At 33.4% G+C, this 19,389-nt stretch overlaps 2 protein-coding genes across 6 annotated transcripts in view; both read right to left on the reverse strand.

The window, feature by feature from the left end:
- Window positions 1-13,716, reverse strand: part of LOC103577388 (coiled-coil domain-containing protein AGAP005037) — a 104,344-nt gene extending 90,628 nt beyond the window's left edge. For 2 of the 5 annotated variants that reach the window (XM_053739133.1, XM_053739135.1), the window contains exons 1-6: window positions 13,118-13,715; window positions 1,998-2,024; window positions 1,759-1,930; window positions 1,470-1,668; window positions 1,202-1,400; window positions 400-550 (exon numbers count right to left, since the gene is read on the reverse strand). In XM_053739133.1, the coding sequence (XP_053595108.1) occupies window positions 400-550; window positions 1,202-1,400; window positions 1,470-1,668; window positions 1,759-1,930; window positions 1,998-2,024 (748 nt within the window). In that variant the 5' untranslated portion in view covers window positions 13,118-13,715. Of the gene's footprint in view, window positions 1-399; window positions 551-1,201; window positions 1,401-1,469; window positions 1,669-1,758; window positions 1,931-1,997; window positions 2,025-2,941; window positions 3,008-13,117 lie in introns of those variants that run through there. The other 3 variants (XM_053739134.1, XM_053739136.1, XM_053739137.1) reach the window with 3 other exon arrangements.
- On the reverse strand, window positions 3,833-5,380 carry LOC103577389 (uncharacterized). The gene has a single exon (XM_008558005.1). The coding sequence runs from the start codon at window positions 5,378-5,380 to the stop codon at window positions 3,833-3,835; it is 1,548 nt and encodes a 515-aa protein (XP_008556227.1).
- Window positions 13,717-19,389: the final 5,673 nt, after the last annotated feature.

The raw sequence follows: 19,389 nt of genomic DNA on the forward strand, positions 1-19,389 counted from the left end.
TATGTAGTATCGTTAATATAGTTATCTGTTTTGCCAGTGTGAGGATCCGTATAGCTAAATTGGCTATACGTTTTATCGTTCTGGGTTGACGGTTGCCTAAATACAGAGTTTACGTAATAGTCATGTCAGAGATTCATGAAATGCCTAAAATAAGGATACGGATCGTCATTTTGACGATACATTGTGAGGAAACTCTATATAACTGAATTGGCTATACGGCGTATCGTTAAGTAAGTTAAGTATTCAGCGTATAGCCAGAATAGCGATACGTATACTTACTCTGACGATATTTTTCTCTCCGTGTAACTGATATTATCTTAACAATTATTAATTTTCACTAGTATCTATGATTGGCAAACTTGAGTAAATTTGAAAGCAAAGACTAAAAATTCGTCATACCTGATGTAGATAATATATTTGCTTGAGTTGAGGTTGCATTCAAACCAGGAAGTCCTGGTGACACTGGACTGTAAGATCTAAGCATTGGTCCACTTCTTGGTAAAGTACTGCTACTTTCAAGATAATAGTTGCCAGATGAGCTTCTAGTAGTCTACAATAATATGGAATATTATTTTATCACTTTGCAGAAGTAAACATAGATGTTTCTACGATCATTGGGTAACAATAAGTAGTTATGCATTTTTAAACGAAGAAATGTTGGAAATTTTGTTAGGAATTAATTAGCCGCTTCGAATACCACCTTAAAGATCTAAATCGGTTAATCTATTCATAAGTTATAGAATATTTACATACAAACGTACGTACATACACACATACACGCACTCAGACATCATCGTGAAATTAGTCAGGATCACTTCCTAGGATCTCAAAACGTCGAGATCTGTTGAAAACTCGGTTTTCGAAAATCAGAAGTTGAAAAAAGTTTCTTTTTTTGGTATTTCCAATTATCTTAGAGTCTATTTGATCGAAAGATCTGAAATTCACAGGAAAATTTATTGCTGATAAGCTTTTCAATTGCTGCAATATCTATTCAAACGGTTTATTACTTAGAAAGTTATAGGGTGTTCATATTCATACACACATATACACACAGGTTTATACGTACATTCAGACACTTGGGCATAACTCCATAAATAGTCAGAATAGCTATCTAGGACCGTAAAACGTCGAAATCTGATGAAAGTTCGATTTTCGGAAATCGGGGTAAAAACAATTATTTGGCACTTTGTGAATTACTCACTTTACTTTTGTGAATGTGTTGATGTTGAAACTCGCTATCAAATTCTGGCTCACTGAAATAGCTTTGATCTTCCCAATTCGAGGAAACACTAGAAACACCACTGGTTATAGGTCCTAAAGTAGTAGAGAGACCAGTGATTCCATCTGATTTTTCAATAACTCGTAGAACACTTCGATCTCTGATATCTCTCAAATGTGACCTGATAGTAGTACAAGTGAAAAAAAGGTTCACCAATTCATATATCCATTATAAAATGCAAGATGCTTACCTATGATCTTCGAGCTCATAGAACATATCTTTATTACTGTCATGAATGTATACTTTCACATCAGGATTGTCAAGGTACTCCATCGAAAGTTGCTGAGGAAAACTTCTGACGAAAAGGGCTCTTACAGTGTCTATACTTGTAATTTCGTTTGGTAATAAAGCTCTTTTGGTTTCCTTTCTAAATTGAAGGAAGACTAATCCTAAATAGATGTAAGTTAAGTTTTTTCACATATTCAATTTTGAACCATCTATTGAAATTTTATTGTCATGAGAAACTTCAATTTCAGTACCTAATGGTCGCTCAAGCGTTTTACTAGGTGTTCGAACAACTGGTAAACTGCTTCTTTGTTTACCACCTCGTCGAAATCCGGTACAAGAAGTCTCAACCTCAGACATAATCCCCGGGTCGTCATCGAATAACATTGTCGTAGATGTGGTTGAATATCCTCGGGAAAGAGATGACTAAAATGATAAATTATAATTTTGAAATACTTCAAACACTAAAAGCACACATTTGTTTATACATTACCTTTTTTTGGCGTGATTTAGTTCCCATCTGTTCCAAACAAAAAATAATACAAATTTATAAATAGGTAAATAATTCTCTAATAATACAAATACATATGAACACGGAGAGAATTTAATTATACTATCTACAATACAAAATTTTTAATTTTATCTATCTGAAATAGTAATAAGATTTTTCAGTGGTAACGATAATTAGTTTTAACATTGAAAATGATAACAGTTACAATTGAACTTGGTAATTGTTACCATTCAAGGCTGTAAACATTCTAAAACAATAAATAAGATAAATTGTGAGTGCCCTCGTGTATGTTCGCTCGTGTGCGTAATGATGTGTGTGTGCGTTCATGCGTGGGTAAATATGTGCGTACACGCGTGTGTGTGCTCGCGCATGTGTGTGTGCGTAAGTATGTGTATGCACGCGTGTGTATGTGTCTGTGCATGCGTAAGTCAGTGTGTGTGTGTGAAATTTATCACAAAGTGAAAATTAAATGTAGACAAGCTTCCGACTGTAACGCTGATCCTTAAATTATTTATTAATTTAGAGAGTAATTATTATTTAGGCTGATGGTAACTATTACCATCACGTTATTAAGAATTACGATGTTGATAATAGTTATAACTAGTTAAGATAATAGAATTCATAATTTCTGACTATCATAAATAATTAAAAGATCGAGCTTCGCCCGAGTTCGACGGGCGAAGCTCGATCGTAATTATGACGAAAGTCTCGCTCGAAGAGATCAAACTAACTGTAGATGTTTAGAGCTACAATAAAACAAATGTATGCGAAGAATTTCTAGTTACAACAACTCTTTATTAAATAAGTAATAGTCAATAAAAAAAAGAACAGAAGTAATTAAATAAATAAAATAAACAGGTCCATATACAATAATTATTGCTTGGATGTGCTGCTGCCATTTAAGAGCACAGCCTTCGCAAACTTACGTCTGTCTTTTACTAACGGCCGGTTGTAAAATCTATCAAACGTCTGTGAGTTTTGCGACCAACCTGCCAGACTCTTTATTACTGACAGGTCCACACCCTTCTTCAACGCGGTAGACGTGCTAGCATGCCGAATGCTGTGCGGTGCGTAATCAGACGTGATTCCGCACTCAACTAGGAAAGCCCTGATCCATCTACTCACAGTGTCCCTCGTGGCTGCCCGAAAGGGACTGTGAGATGTCAACAATAACTGCTGAGTTCCCTGTCAAGTGGCGCTGTCACTTTCCGATAATGCCTGAGTGTTAACGCGGCACACAATTCAGGCCGGTCTTCGAAATCTGGTAAGATATAAAAGCGGCTGAGCTGCTCCTGGTCTTGACGTTTTTATAGGATCTGGGATCCTGATCTCAATACCTCTGTTGATCTCCTTAATGTTTTCAAGCTTGATGCTGACCAGTGTCTGCTTACGATGCGCTGTTATCAGCGCCAAGAGTACTACTAACTTAGACGTAAGTTACGGAAGAGTCAGCGAATCCAACGGATATAACGAGCTGATCTTGCTGATCACCGGGTCCAGCTAGTAGATCTTCTCATACCTTGGCTTGGCTGGTTTTATTTTATAGATACCGCGGAGTAATCTTGATAACGTTGGGTCTTTACCAACCCGATCCCCACAGAAAAAAGATAATGCTGCCCTATAGGAGTTTATGACCCCATAAGACGCACCCTGTTCGAATTTCTGAACCAACCAGTTGGCAATTACTGAAATCTCCGGATTGAAAGCGTTTATATTTTTCTCCGAACAGTAATGATACCATTCTGTCATGTATCTTTTATACAATCTGAGTGTGGAGCCTTCTACTGAGTGGAGCAGCATATTTACGGCTGCTTTGTCTAAACTTTTCTGTCCGAAGGTCTGGCTGATAATAAACCCGCCAGCATCGTTAGTTTCCCGGCTAAAGGATGTTGGACCTTCCTGCAAGGAGAAAGAAAAAGTTGATCATCAGGTTTAAACATTACTGAAGGCCCCAGCAGCAAGGACAACCATAGCGGGTACCATGGCTGGGTACTCCAATCAGACACAACTACCACACCGCAGGCTTGGTCCGTTACGATCTTTCTTAAAACCCTCAATATCAACGAAAAAGGCGGAAACGCGTAGAATGGTATAGGTGAATAGCTAAACGTAAACGCATTCACGCAGAACGCTTTGGGATCTCTAAACCAAGAGCAATAATTCTCACACTTGTGGTTATCCGTAGACGCAAACAGGTCAATACTACTTTTGCCCAGCTCTCTATACAGACGATAATAAGCCCAAGGAGCGAGCTCCCATTCAGTATCAATATTCTCCATACGAGAAGCTTGATCAGCCTCTGTATTCTCGCGAGACGGTATATAAGAGTCGAAAATCCACAGCCTCCTAGTCTCACACCAGCTCCAAATGCGTTGAGCGATACTATTGAGTTTTGGGTAACGAGTACCACCCATCCTATTTATATAGGCAATAGCCGTAGTGCTGTCAATCCTAAGCAGGATCTCAGCGTCCACTAGGTCACTAGCGAACGACTCCAAAGCTCTGAACGCCGCCAACAACTCGAGATAGTTAATGTGCTCTGCAGCCTCCGACGGGTCCCAATTGCCATAAACCACCTCATCCTCACAAGCTGCTCCCCAGCCTGTACCTGAGGCATCGGAGAATATCGTTCCGCAAAACACCATTGATCTTATCGGGTTAGACGCTCTCCCGATAACAGATTCCCACCATGATAAATCGGCCGAGGTTGAGAGGTCTGTATGCATTCTAGCCTCGTAGTTGTCCCGAGCATTTAACAAAGCTAAGTATTTCTCCCTCTCCAGGCTCTTGGTATGGGCCCAACCATACTGCATCGCTGGGCAAGCTGCTGTCAGAGTGCCTAAAAATTGTGCAAAGTCTCTGATTTTACATCTAATTGGACTTCTAAATTTTTTAATCAAGTCAAGAATTTTTCCCTTCTTCTCAGATGGTAATTCTAATGCTAGTGTCACAGAGTTCAAATGGAAACCTAGAAAATTGCATTTTTGTGCTGGTGTAAGTGGACTTTTATTATTAATAATAAAACCCAGACAGCAAAACAACTCAGTGGTAAACTTAACGTTAGCCACACACTCGGCGAAGGTCGCACCCAAGCAAAGACAGTCATCAATATAAATAGTAGATAAATAACCTTTGCTTCTTAGAAGACTCATAATTGGTTTCATTACTTTAGTAAACACCCACGGCGCACACGACAGACCAAATGGCAAACAAACAAATTCGTAGATTTGTCCCCTCCACCTAAACCGCAAATAACTCCGGTGCTCTTTGCATATTGAGATCATAAAATAAGCGTCTTGTAAGTCAGTTGTAGCCATATAGCAGCCTCTGCTCATGAGCTTGACCGCAGTTCTTATGTCTTCCATTTTAAAGTGCATTTTATCAATGAAGACGTTTAAACCCTTTAGATTTAGTACAAATCTTATACTACCATTTTTCTTTGGAACTAGGAAAAATGGAGACAAGAATCGCCCCTCACATGGCATACATTTCTCGACTGCACCAATATTAAGCAAGTAAGAAATGACTTCATCGAGGAAAGGTACATCGAGCGTACCGTACCAGTTGATCAGAAGGTGCAGATGACTGGTACGGGAGGGTGATGAATGGTATACGAAAGCCCTCAATAATTTCAGTAATTGAGGAGTCTGCCGAGATATCAGACCAAGCCTGTCCAAATTGGCGTAATCTACCAGCAATTTTCCTCACCTCTACTCGTGACTGCGACCCTGTTGTGTCAACTGCGTCAACTTCGTCTGGCTCCTGGTTTGAGCCTGTTGTTGAGGCCTCTGGTTCTTGTACGCAGCTGCCTTCGGGAACCCTCTGAATGGATCCGAGTTGCCCGCCTGAGTTGTCGCAGGACTTTTTACAGGCGGGCGTTTCCAGTTTAAACCACCCCTAGGCTTTGATGAGGAATTAACTGGATGAGCTTTAAGCGACTGGGACACCTTATCCACTGAGTTAGCCGCCTTAATACGTTTTACAAGATCCTCGCCGAATAACATAGAATCTGTCACAGAATCCTCGAGTAATTTTTTAAACTTATCATCAACATTCGGCAGAATATAAACTCTTCTTGTCTTTGTGAGCTGATGCATCAGCTCACATAGCAACCTACTAGAATTACATAGCTGCTGCAGCAACTCGTCCTTCAATTCACTCTCCTCTGCTTCAGTAAACACGGTGCCTAAAGCTTGGCCCAAGGACACAAGTGCAAGTCCCAGCAAGTCTTGGTTATTACCAAGATGTTTATCACGCGATTTGGTGGTCTTGTTTAGAAGGGGCAACAACACTTAATTAAGTGCAGGAGCAGCAAGAAAGCAGTTATCCTTCTGAGGGTAAGAATTAACTAGCTCTTGCTTAACCTCTTTCCCGAGGCCTTCTTTAATGATCTCATTCCAGAGCTCAGCTACCTAGGGATTGATCTCATAGGTGTCTTTCGAATTACTATTTTTTGCACCACCTAAAAGCTGGACTGCAACTTCATTCGGAATAACCTCGGTATTTTTCGCCGAGTTAGCCGATTGCTTATCGTCCCCATCATGATCAGTCGGGACGCCTTCCGTTTTAGACAGAGTCTCTTCAGTAGACGATCCATCTGTAAAGAATAGATCGAGATCTAGGTTAGGAAGCTGTCAGAACTTGACGCAATTTTTCCCGTCCCTAGTCTATCTTGTACGAGTGTCAGTGATATAATACGCTATTGATATTATACCAATTGTATACTGAATGACACTCGCCATAAAATAATATAAAAATATAAGAGAGAGAAAGACAGCTAAAATGGCGGCTGCCTGGAACTTACCAGAAGATTCTAGCTCAGAGTCCTCCTCATTACTTTTGGCCTGTCTTTCAGCCAAAGCACCATCTACAAGCTCCTTATATTTAGCAAGCTTCTTTTGCAATTTTTCTATCTTTTCGTCAGCAGCCCTTTTATTCATCTTTACTAATTAATTGTAACAAACAAAGAACAATCTGAAACGTTTACTTATTTTTTTTGTACGAAGCGATCACCACGCGCACAGAAAGCGTTATGAGGTCCTATGGGCATAAGAGGGGTAACTAGATCGTGTATTTTTTAAATAGAAGCTGAAATCTGTGGCGACATCATGGGGACAGTAGCGTAACTACAGTTAGTTTGATCTCGAGAGCGAGACTCGAGTCATAATTGTAGACTTTACCATATAGTTGGTAGATACTGCAATTCGGATTGTATATTTTGTAATTTGAATGATATTTACTACCGTCGAATCCAGCTTAAAAATTATACTATAACTCGATGATAACTTTAACCATAAAATTCTCTCCGTGTATGTATATATATATTTAGGGGAGGGCCAGGCAAACCGGGTAGAGCGGCAAAAAGGCTGCCCCCAAAACTTTATAAAAAATTTTTTTTGTTCTAAATGCTTTTTAAACATTCCAAAATCACTTTTGTAAATATAATTGAGCATTATTTTGAATTTTTTTCGTTAAACTTTTTAAAAAATCAAGTACCAGTCGACAAATTTTAATGGCTTTTGTTTTATGAGAACATAAAAAAAATTTGTCATTTATTTTCTCGTATCGTAGATAATATTTATTTAAAATACGATTCTGCACTGAGAGGAAAAATAGGATTTTGAAATTAAGAAAACGTAGTAAAATAAAAATCTTAACTATTTTCAGAAGTATCAGTAACTAAAATGCTGTACACGGAAAAAAATATAGTAAAATTTACTAAAAAATATGGGAATAATTACTAAATTTAGATAGTAATCTTGAAACGCTTATGATTTATATGAAAAATTCATAAACAGATAAGTAAATTTTATTATCCCGTTTAGTAAATTTTACTATTCCGTTTAGTAAATTGTACTATTCCGTTTAGTGAATTTTACTATCCCGTTTAGTAAATTTTACTATATTAGAATGGAAAAAAATAAAATTAAATTTTTATTAGCTTTTAACTTTTCATTATTATTACTATCATTTTGATTATTATTGTTATTTATGTCATCTGTATTGGTGTTGGTGTCGATTTTTGTTTTTGAAAAAATTACTTGGTTTCGACCGAGATTCGAACCCTGATCTCCCGCGCGCGAAACCTTTCCTATGTCTGACGGCCCGATGTCTCTTTTGGATAAAAATTTCAGAACTTGTAATACATATATGTATATGCTATTCCCACAAAATTTTAATTTTATCTATACGCTCAGTACCATTAGTCGCTCAGTTTGACTGTTTAAGGCGTTTTTTTATAATTTCTGTAAAAAAAATCTGGGCGTCGGTTGACCCTGCGGGCCAGCCCCAAAACTTCCCTCTGTTTCCGACCTCAAAGAGCTCGAAAACATTAGTGTAAATATATTTTCGAGCTCTTCGAGCTCGAAAATGCTATCGCATGCAATTGTTTTTTTACGGTCTTTTCAAGCTCTAACAAGTTACCTGTTATGCTGAAGTTTGAAAATTTAAGAATCGAAAATCATCAATGAAGCGGTTTTTAAAATTTAGTTCCTGATTATGTTCAGTAAAATAAGTGCATTGAGGCAGAAATCAATGTCAGGGATCAAAATCAAGATTTAATTAAGTTTTGACTCATGTAAGAAACAATAAAATATGAAATATCCGATAAAAATATTAAAAACTACGTTTTATCGATTTTTTTGTTGATAATATGATTTAAACTAAAAATCAAGTTCGATGACATTATATGATCAAAAGAAACCATAAACAAGATGAGTTGGTATGATATCAAGCACATTTTAGAACGTTATATTATGATTTATCCGGAAAAAATAACATAAAATGTTATTTTTTTAACTTTTCAACGCCGATATCTTTTGAGCTAATCAATCGATTCTGATAGTTGACATGGCAATCGGCGTGTTTTATTAAATTCTAGAGCTGATTAAAATTTGAAATCGATCGCGTCAGTCGTTTCGAAAATATTTAGAAAAAACCGTTTTTCACCATTTCTTTCTCCCGCGATAACTCTCGAACGAATTATCCGATTTTGATGTTTGAGGTGGCAATCGACGCGTTTTATTGAGTAATAGAGCTGATAAGATTTTGAAGTTGATCGTATAAGTCGTTTTTGAGAAATCAATAAAAAACTATAAAAAAAATTTTTTTTTTTCGTAATTCGCAAATATTTTCGAGTCTATTCGATTAAATAATCTGAAATTTTCAGGAAAGTTGATGGCCAACAAGCTCTTTCGATTGCCACCTCAACTATCCAAATCGATTCATTAGTTCAAAAGTTACGAAGAGTTTACATACACACACACACACACACACACACACACACACACACACACACACACACACACACACACACACACACACACTCGGACATCATTCTGAAAATAGTCAGAATAGCTTCCTAGGACCTCAAAACGTCGACATCTGATGAAAACTCGATTTTCGAAAATCGGGGTGAAAACAATAACTTCCTGAAATTTTCGAAAATCGTCGATTTTCTTAGCGGGAAGTTAAAAAAATATATATATCAAATAAAATAACAGAGAGAAACAAAAGTTGTAATGTCGTTTGTTTTTATTGCCGAAAAATAAATTTATAGAAGTAAATTGAGAAAAAAGTGGAGAAACGTTGATGAGTTTCAGATAATGAGTAGCCATAAATTTTTTCCAAGCGATGCTACATCGAATGGTAAAGGTTTCATGTCCAAAAGTTTTGTGATTGGAAATTTTTCATACCACCATATTATTATATTTGCATATTGCATTATAATCAAGTGATAATAAAGCGTGAATAGTGAAACATATTGCAACGAATGTGAAACTGATCTTTGAAATATTTGAATAACTAGAAAACAAATGCCTCCTTCTCTTGTTTGATAGATGCGTGACTTACAAGTCAGTTAGTCTTAATTTGACAGTATAACAATATACATCTTATATTCAATAAACTATATTTTTCTTTGCCTTTCTTTTACTGCTGTTAATTGTGATGTTATTATTTTTAATTTATTTTTCTTTCTTGCTTTTCTATCTTCTTTCTAATTTATTATTTCTTTGCCTTGCCCGTCGCGCAAGGCAAAGATTTGAAACGATCGTGTGTTTTTTTTTATATAAAAGACAGAAATGATAATAATTTCAAAAACAAATAAATAAATAATTTAGTGATTAATTAAACGTATTTCGTAAAAATATTTTTTTTAATTTCTGCTAAAGTGCGTGTGTGAAATTAAATAAATTTAGTAATGAATCAAATATGTTTTACAATATTAAAGTGTGTGTAGTAATATAAATAAATTCGGTGATGAATTAAATAAGTCTTGTGGATATGTTTTTTAATATAGGTATTGAAGTGCGTGGAGTAATTTAAATAAATTCAGTAATTAATCAAATACGATTCGTGAATATGCCTTAAAATATGTGTATTAAAATGCGTTAATGAATTTATGAGTGATGTACATCTATATATATACAAAAAAAAAATTGTGTTCAATAACATGAGTTTTGTGAAAATATTTTCTTCACGTTGTGGTAAAGTGCGTGTTTACGTGTGTTATAAACATATAAAATGAAAAAATGGTCAAAATATAAAACGCCGGATAATCTTATTTATTTAAAAAAATGGCAGAAACACAGGCAAGGGAAGAAAATTTTTTTAAAATCGATAAAGCAGTAGAAGTTGAACTTGTGGAAAAATTAAATTTCGGAAAGGATAAATTTGGTAATGTACCATAATTCAATAATAATAATAATAGTTAGGTAAAATTAAAAAAAAGCATCATTTAATCAAATAAAAATTAACTAAAAATATCGTGACATCTAACCGCTCTTTTGTTTTATAATCGATTGACGTAATTAATGAACTAAACACATTTGATGATTTTATGTTGTAGAACGATAGATAAAAGATTTTCTATAGGTAATCATTTTGGAATTTGTTTTTTTTTTTTTTTTTTTTTTATTTAGGCTATGTAATGTCAATCAGTTTATCGAGTCAATGAATATACTTTTATACGGATTAACAAGGAAATTTCATGAAACTGCTGATATTACTGTCACAAATTAATTTTTTTTTAAATCAATATTAACGAAAATATTTAACAAATTCATTTACTTCAATGTGATTGGGAAGATTCTTATGGAATTGAAAATATATTAAATAATGTAGTTTATAGAATTCGAAAAATACCAAATGGAAAATATAAAATCGTGCATGTAAATCGTCATGCACCATGTTGTGATCAATAAGAGAAAATAAAAGAGAAGTTCGGCTGGGACCCTGAACAATCTCAGTGTAGATGTTTGAAAGAGTTCCCGGGATTCTGTGTCTGTTAGTAGCACTAGGATATCGCTTTCGATCTGAAAGAATTTAAGGATTTGTCTGGACGACTTACTAAAGACTGGTATAGTCCTTAGGAGGTCTGGCAATGAATCTTGAATGATCAAACTGTAGACGTTGTTAAAGAGTTCCCGAGATTCTGAAAGAAGTCTGACTGAGGGCTTTGAACAATCTCAGTGGTAACGTTGTTTAAGGGATTCCCGGGATTGTATGAGGACTAGGAATGTTCTGGGTTTGAGTATATTAGCTGAAGGGAAGTCTGGCTGCGGGCCCTGAACGATTAATTGTTATAAGGGGTTCCCGGGATTCCTCAGTCATTGATCAGAGACTGAATATTTCTTTTGATTTAAGTGAATTCAACAAGGATCGAAGTTTGATTCTGTGGACTTATCAATGGCTAAGAGCAGCCTGGCTGGAGCTTTGGGATCCATCCGAAGTTGACATCGTGAACATTTTTCTTAAATAGTGCACGACTTCTGGAATATAGGTGGATACCCTGGAGAATTTCTGAAGAGCTTTTAGGGAGAAAAAAAAATTCGTTGCAACGTGTGATATTCAGTATCATTGGTATGTTAGCTCGAGATGACATATCGGCGAATGGTCTGGATGAATCGAATGACAGAACATGACCGTATAAGATCAAAAAGTACTAAATTGATCTCACTGAAAGTTTACAAATTAACAACTGATAAATAATAAGATTTAACGGTGAAATATATTCAAGTATGAAATTTAATAAAATTTTAGAGATACTCGTTTTGTTTTCGTTATTATGTGCAGATAATATTTTCAATTTCATTGGGGAAGGAAAGAAGAAGTCTATTCCTAGTCCTTCAAGGAGAGGAAGGAGTTCCTGTTCCCATCCTGAACCTGGTCCCATTCCCATTAAAGATCTATCTAACCAAGAGGAGGGTTACACTTTTAATTTTATTTATTTTAATTCGTTAAATAGAATAATAAAGTCACGTACATCAATTAACTTCTGAGCAGAATATTTTTTTTTATCGATTACTAGCTCAATTCAATTATAGACTATTTTATTTTTATTTTTTTATTATCCTTGCGTTAGCCTGCGGGGTTATTTTTGGGCTATGGTGTTTTTTTTCCATGTAGCGTAACAGATAGGTGTGTTGGGACTATATCGGAATAAAATCGAAACTGTAAATGATTTTAATTTCAATTAAGTTCGATTATTCCAACACAATTTTTATCGGGAAGATACTTTTATTGAGAAGGGGGTAGTGCAACGAATGTGAAACTGATTTTTTAAAATATTTGAATAACCAGAAAACACATGCCTTCTTCTCTTGTTTTTTATAGATGCGCGACTAAAGTCAGTTAGTCTTAATTTGACAGCAGAACAGCATACATCTTGTATTCAATAACTATATCTTTCTTTGCTTTTCTTTTATTGCATTGTAGTATAAGTGATATTAATTATGTTACCTATTACTACAATATCATATATACTTCATAGCTACGCAAATTATTTTGGACCTTAGTTATGATCCATTTAGACTTTTATTACATTTATAATCATTACCTACTTTGCAATTTTCATACTCTCTCATCATCCCGAAGTCTGACGTGGTTTCTTTATCATTATTAGTAAGAGTAATTTATAAATACTTGATCTCATTTCCATGCATCTTCTTATTTAAAAATTTTTTCTCAATTCAATTTCTAATTCTTTATAATTAAAAAGAAATTAATTGAAAGAAAAGTAATAGCCACTGAACATTCATTTTTGAATTTTTTTACGAATAATTTGTTGTTTCATACTTTATGAAAGATTTATAAACATTTACCTTAATTATTTTAATGCAGACAAGAAAAACTCCTTTTAGTGTAAATTAACAATTCAAAACCACCAGCTTTGATCCTATTTGAAGAGATTTTTTACTTTTTCCATTAGATGAATAATTAATTTAAAATCATCAGTGGTCACATAACTTATTCATGTATAAATATTGAAAGTAATACTGTTCATAATAATGCTAACTTTTTGAGAAATTAACAAAAAAAGTTGTAGCAAATATGTTTTATTTTTTTCTTAACACTTAAAACATACAGTTCACGTATAAAGTGTACATGCGTACACTCACTATGAAAGCATGCTGCCAAAAAAAACGTACTCTGTTTTATAATCAATATTAGTTTAGACTTCGACCACTGCATGTCGTGTCATACCAATAAATGCAGGTAAGTATCATTTTTAACGAAAACGATGTGATTTTTTTTTATTGCAGAAACTTAATCTATAACTCTCATTTGTCACCTTTTTTTCCTAACATAAAAAATTGAATAACTCTAAATCGATTGTGAGTTGAAAAACAATTAAAAAAAAAAATTAACGGTTAATTATAACAACATTCTTGCAAAATAATTTGAACGAAAAAACTTTGTATGATATGCTTCTCTAACAGATATCACGATTATAGTTATCAAAAGGGTGTGGTATTATCAACCGTGTACAAAATCATATGAACTTTCCTTAAAGACCCCCAGATGTAGTTAAAGCTTTTGCTCATGTTATTTTATAGCAATGATATACATTTATAATTGTCTAGAATATTTTAGTAAAGGGAACTGGTGCTACGGCGGGCCTTCCCAAGCCCACTTCGTCCAGAGTATCTTTATTTTCTAAAATGGAAGGAGTGTTAGATCCACAGAGGTTTGGACTCGTAGTGATTGTAGTTAGACACCACGCGTCAACAGGGCGAGTTCATTGAACTCACTTTCGGTTAACATCCACCATTGCACTGATAGAAGGATTTCTTAGTATTAAAAAAGATTTGTTAATATTTAACAAATTATTTCTTAACGGAGCTTTATTTAAGAAATATTTATTAATATTTAACAAATCATTTCTTAAACATCATTTTTTTGTATTTAATAAATATTTCTTAGCATCTAATAAACGATTTGTTAATATTTAATAAACGATTTCTTTCCATTTAAAAAATGATTTATTAGTATTTAATAAATCACTTTTTAACATTTAATGAACCACTTTTTAATAATTAATAAATGAATATTTTATATTTAATATATTTTTTATTATTTGAACAAATTTTTTTTTTATATTTAAGAAATTATCTATTAACTTATTTATTAAAATTTAATTCATAAAATCACACAGTTCAAGAATATATATCTATATATGTTTTTGCATGCAGCTACACACATTCATTAATATTTGTATTTATAAACAAAAATAACTAAAACAACCATCGTATAAAATTTTCTGTTCTTTTAATTTCAAAATACAATTTCATAGTAATTAACACTATAACTAGAATAAACAAATTAAAATTTCTTATATTAAACTACGCTGAGAAATAACATAAAATCCGTTTGATAGTACATGTGTTTTTAATGGTTTTATATTTGATTAAAATTGAACTGAATAAAATTAACAAGGCTTCCATATTTTCATAGTTATAATATGGATGACAATTTACAAAATACTTCTGATATAAATATTATTTAAGTATATGAGAGCTTCAGTTGTAGGTTACGTTTAACCAACAATGCAAGCTAGAACGGAGTAAACAATATGACGTCGCAACGACACACACATATAGTTTTTTTAATACTTGTACACCACTACAGGCTCGTGTGTAGCCCTCTACCGACAAATTCGTCTAAGAAATATTTATTAAATATTAACAAGCCTTGTTTGGTGCTAACAAATATTTCTTTTATGTTAATAAGGCTTTGTTAGCATTAAAAATATTTCTTAATAATAAAGAAGTTACTTATTTCATTATAATAAATATTGTTAATAATTACTAAATATTTGTTAAATCCAAAAAAGTCAGTTGAGAAAAATTTAATAAATCAATTTATTACTCCTAAACAAATCCTTCTATCAGTGTGGTAACTTAAGTATATTTTTCGACTAAGGACGCCGCCTGGGAAGAAAATAGAAGCTTCGCATACCTGAAATAGGTGAGGAAACGGCCTCTCGCAGAAAATCGGTAGACTTCCTAGACAGCACCCAAGTCGGAATGACTGCTTCAAGACGTCTTTTTGAAGGCGTCCTCAAGAAGTCTTATAATGACTTCTTAAAGGTGTCATTTGTAAGAACTCTTAATTAAGGGTTCTTAAAGACTCCATAAATAAGACGTCAGTTTTGTGACGTCTAAATGTATTCATTTTTAAACTTCTTTATAAAGTCAAAATTAGGAGCTCCTTAAAGACGTGATGGTAAATTCATACTGAAGTCTTATTTGCGAAGTCAGAAAAAAGAATTCTTTGAGAACTTTTTTTAAGGCTCGACCGTACCTAGTGAAATCTCGAATTTGAGAATTCTAATTATTTTTTTTAATAATGATCATAACAGCGATTCTCTTGGCTTCCGACAAGAAGCAGGAGACGAACTTCTTCAGAAAATTTTCATTATTCGTGTTCCATAAATATTCAAAACGTATAATTAGAATTCTCAAATTCGAGATTTCGTTAGGTACGGCCGAGCCTTAAAGACGCCTTACTGAGCTCGTTAGGTGGCTCATTCGACATCTAGAGAACTTCTTAAAGACTTCTTTAAGATGATGATAAGACGTCCAAATTGGAAATTGTTGATAAGACGTAAATAGAAACTCATGCAGAACTCATAAAGACGTCATTTTGCTATCTGGGTTCGACCCCATTACATTAATTGATTTCTTAAATAGGCTTATTTACTTGATCAGGATATCATTTCTTATATATGACCCAGAAAAGATCTGGAAAACATTTTATCCTGCGGGCCAGCCCCAAAACTTTCCGCTGTTTTTGAGTTCTTTGAGGCGAAGGTACAATAATATTTTATCTAAATTAAAGAGCTTAGAACCACCTGAATTTTTTCTGAACCCAACTATTCCGTTAATATACTAAGATTCCGAGTATTTTAATCAAAATTAATTAAGACGCGTTTTCATTTGTTTCTCTATTCGCACTCAACTGGATAAACGGTACTATCTTTGTTGCACTTGTACAGTAAATGGGAACTTTGTCCAAGCTTTTCTCGTAAACAAATGGAAGTTATCAAAAAATTGAAGTGCACTTCGCTAGTTCATAGAGTAAAGCATCAGGTATGTGTCTTTATTTTACGTTTAGAGCTTTTATTGCATAGAAAAGCTTGGACAAAATTATCTGATAACCGTTCTTAAGCATTTATTGGTCTTTGTTAACGATAAAAGTTTCAATAACTATAGATTATTTTATCGATAGCTGTCGTTTGACGTTATTATCCTTAAATTAATGTAAAATGAATCATCTTAGTCTTTTAGTTTATACAAAAGCCCTAATTTTTATGAAAATTTTTTTAACTTCCCGCTAAGAAAATCGACGATTTTCAAAAAATTCGGGAGGTTCTTGGTTTCACCCTGATTTTCGAAAATCGGGTTTTCATCATATGTCGACATTTGAAGGTGCTAGGATGATATTCTGACATTTTTAGAGAGATGTCTGTATATATATATATATATATATATATATATATATATATATATATATAAGGGTGTTTCATATTTAGGCGATATTTTGTTTTTTTTTCTGTCCTACCTGAAAAACTAACAATTTATAGAACAAAAAAAATATTCCCGCTTGAAAAAAAATTTTAAGTCAATTAGGGGCTTCATTCATCGAAAAACTCGATTTCCCATTTAAATAACATGGAAAAAAAAATTTTTTTAGTTTGGATTGTTTTACCTCGGGAATGGCTCAATGTACGAATAAGTCCAGCATACATTTTTGTAGGAAATTTAATGCTCTACAAAAAAAGTCTCTTATGATTTTTTGATTAATCCATCTGGTCAAAAATTATTGGACCTCGAAGTCAAGTTAGAGTAAATTTCAAGATCTTTTCACTTTTTCGGCGAAACTATTGGACTTACCATAAAATGCTTTGAAATCTTTTTTGTAGGCAATTTTATTTCCTACAAATTATCTCTGCTAAATTTTTTTTTAATTTTGCATTCTTTTCTAGTTATTCCCATTTTAATGCCAAGCTCTTAAAATCGATCAGAACACTATTTTTTTAGGCTTCTTAAAACATCGTAAACCAGAAAATTTTTATAAGAGACTCGAAAAAAAAAATAGTCGATTTTTTTGGGTCTCCCTCATATATATATATATATATATGTGTGTTTTTTTTTTTTTTTTTTGAAGAGTTTAGGGCGAATGCTTTACGCACTGATAGACGCGGGTGTCCCGCGAATCGGGCTGATGGCACGCCACCTTACCGACTAAACCCGAGATTTCTCTCTCTCTTCCTCTGTGGCCTTTTGATTATCTTTTTAATGAATGAACCGATTAAGATGGTTCTTACGGCATTACAAAGATTCCTTCTGAACTTAGATTTCCAGAAAATTTTAGATCATTTAATCAAATAGAATCTGAGATATTTAAGAAATACGAAAAAAAAAAATTTTTTATTGCATTTTTGGATATTTCGGAAAGTATTAAATTGATTCATTCCAAAATCTAATCCGCTCTAGAACTCGATAAAAGCATTCGATTGCCGTCAAGAACGTCTCAATCAGATTATCCATTTAAGAGATATCATCAACGAAAGAACTAGTAAAAAAAACGGTTTTTCGCAAATATCTTTGAAACGCCTGAATCAATTATGCACAAAATTTCATCAGCTCTAGATCTCAATAAAACGCGTCGATTGACATATTGAACATAAAAATCATTTAATTAGTTCAAAAGATGTCGACGACGAAAACTTCAAAAAATAACATTTTATATCATTTTTCTCGAATAAATAATAATATGATGTACTCAAATGTGTTCAAAATCATACCAACTCTTCGTCTTCAAGGTTTTTCTCGATCTCCACAGACTAAAATGCAACTCGTTTTTGAATTTAAATAATAGTATCAAGCAAAAAATTGAAAAAAAAGTGTTTTCAACATTTTTCTCGGATATTTTACATATTGACGCTCTGATCCGATTCGAAAGTCACTTGAATCCTTATTTTGATCACTTACATTGATTTTTGACTGAATACATTTATTTTGTTGAACACACTCGGAAACAACATTTAAAAATAATTGTTCATCAATTATTTTCGATTCTTAAATTTTCAAACTTTAACGTAATAAATCGTAACTTATATTTTCGTTTTATTTTAATCTAAAATAATTGTTGTCTATGAAGTTTTATGAAATATTTTATCTCATAGAAATTTTAAGTGGGTAAGTTATTCTGAGTTATTAAATCGACATTAATTAAAAAAATATGTATCTTTTTGCTAAAAACGTTAAAACAATGGTACTACTTCATACTTCTTTATAAGTTTAATTTTGTTAATCACAAAATTTGTCAAAATTGAATTTAAAAATAGTGATTTCCTAATGCAATATTTTCTCTATACTTTTTATATTAATCAGCGGCATCTAGCTTTCAAATTGAATGTATAAGAATATTACCATTTGCTGCTTCTTATCTTATGTACATATTCTGATAGCCCACCCTAATAGGGGCATACTATTTTTATCGTAAAAGTTATTCCCTGATAGCCAGTTGAGCTCAACCAACAATCAAATTGCGCGTAAATTTGATGTCAGATTAAAGCCGCTATTTGACGTACTCGAGATATAAAAAATTGAGCAGCAAAATTTGACTGCAGTAGTAGGTCAAATTGACCTAAATTGTTTAGATTCGATTTTACCGTTTGATACATATTGAAGAAAAGTCAGCTCGTGACATCTAGCAACTATTCAACAAAGTAAATTCAGGAATCAAAAAGTAAAAAATATCTCTCTAGTTGAGGTCTTGTTGACGTCGATTTTGCGTCTTAAATTTTGATGTCCCACAGACGTCAAATAGCAGTTTTAAACTTACGTCAAATTTATGTGAAATTTAACGTCAGAGAGAGCTCAAAAGTCGACATTGAAATTTTTTATGTGTACCGTACGTCATTGAGACGGCAAAAGTTTCAGCTCAAAAATTGCGCTGAAACTCTGGTTATCTGGGATTAATTTCAGTATAAAAATATACTAGTCCGATATTATTTCCGATGTAGTTGTAGATCAAGGAGGTTTATTCCCATTAAAGTTTCTAGCACTCATTCATTGGGTTAAGT

Source organism: Microplitis demolitor, chromosome 5, assembly GCF_026212275.2.
Source record: "Microplitis demolitor isolate Queensland-Clemson2020A chromosome 5, iyMicDemo2.1a, whole genome shotgun sequence".
In the NCBI taxonomy this organism is placed as follows: Eukaryota; Metazoa; Arthropoda; class Insecta; order Hymenoptera; family Braconidae; genus Microplitis; species Microplitis demolitor.

What these genes read in the sequence shown, in the direction of transcription:
- LOC103577389 (XM_008558005.1), bottom strand. Translation starts at nt 5,380, where the DNA reads ATGGAAGACATAAGAACTGCGGTCAAGCTCATGAGCAGAGGCTGCTAT.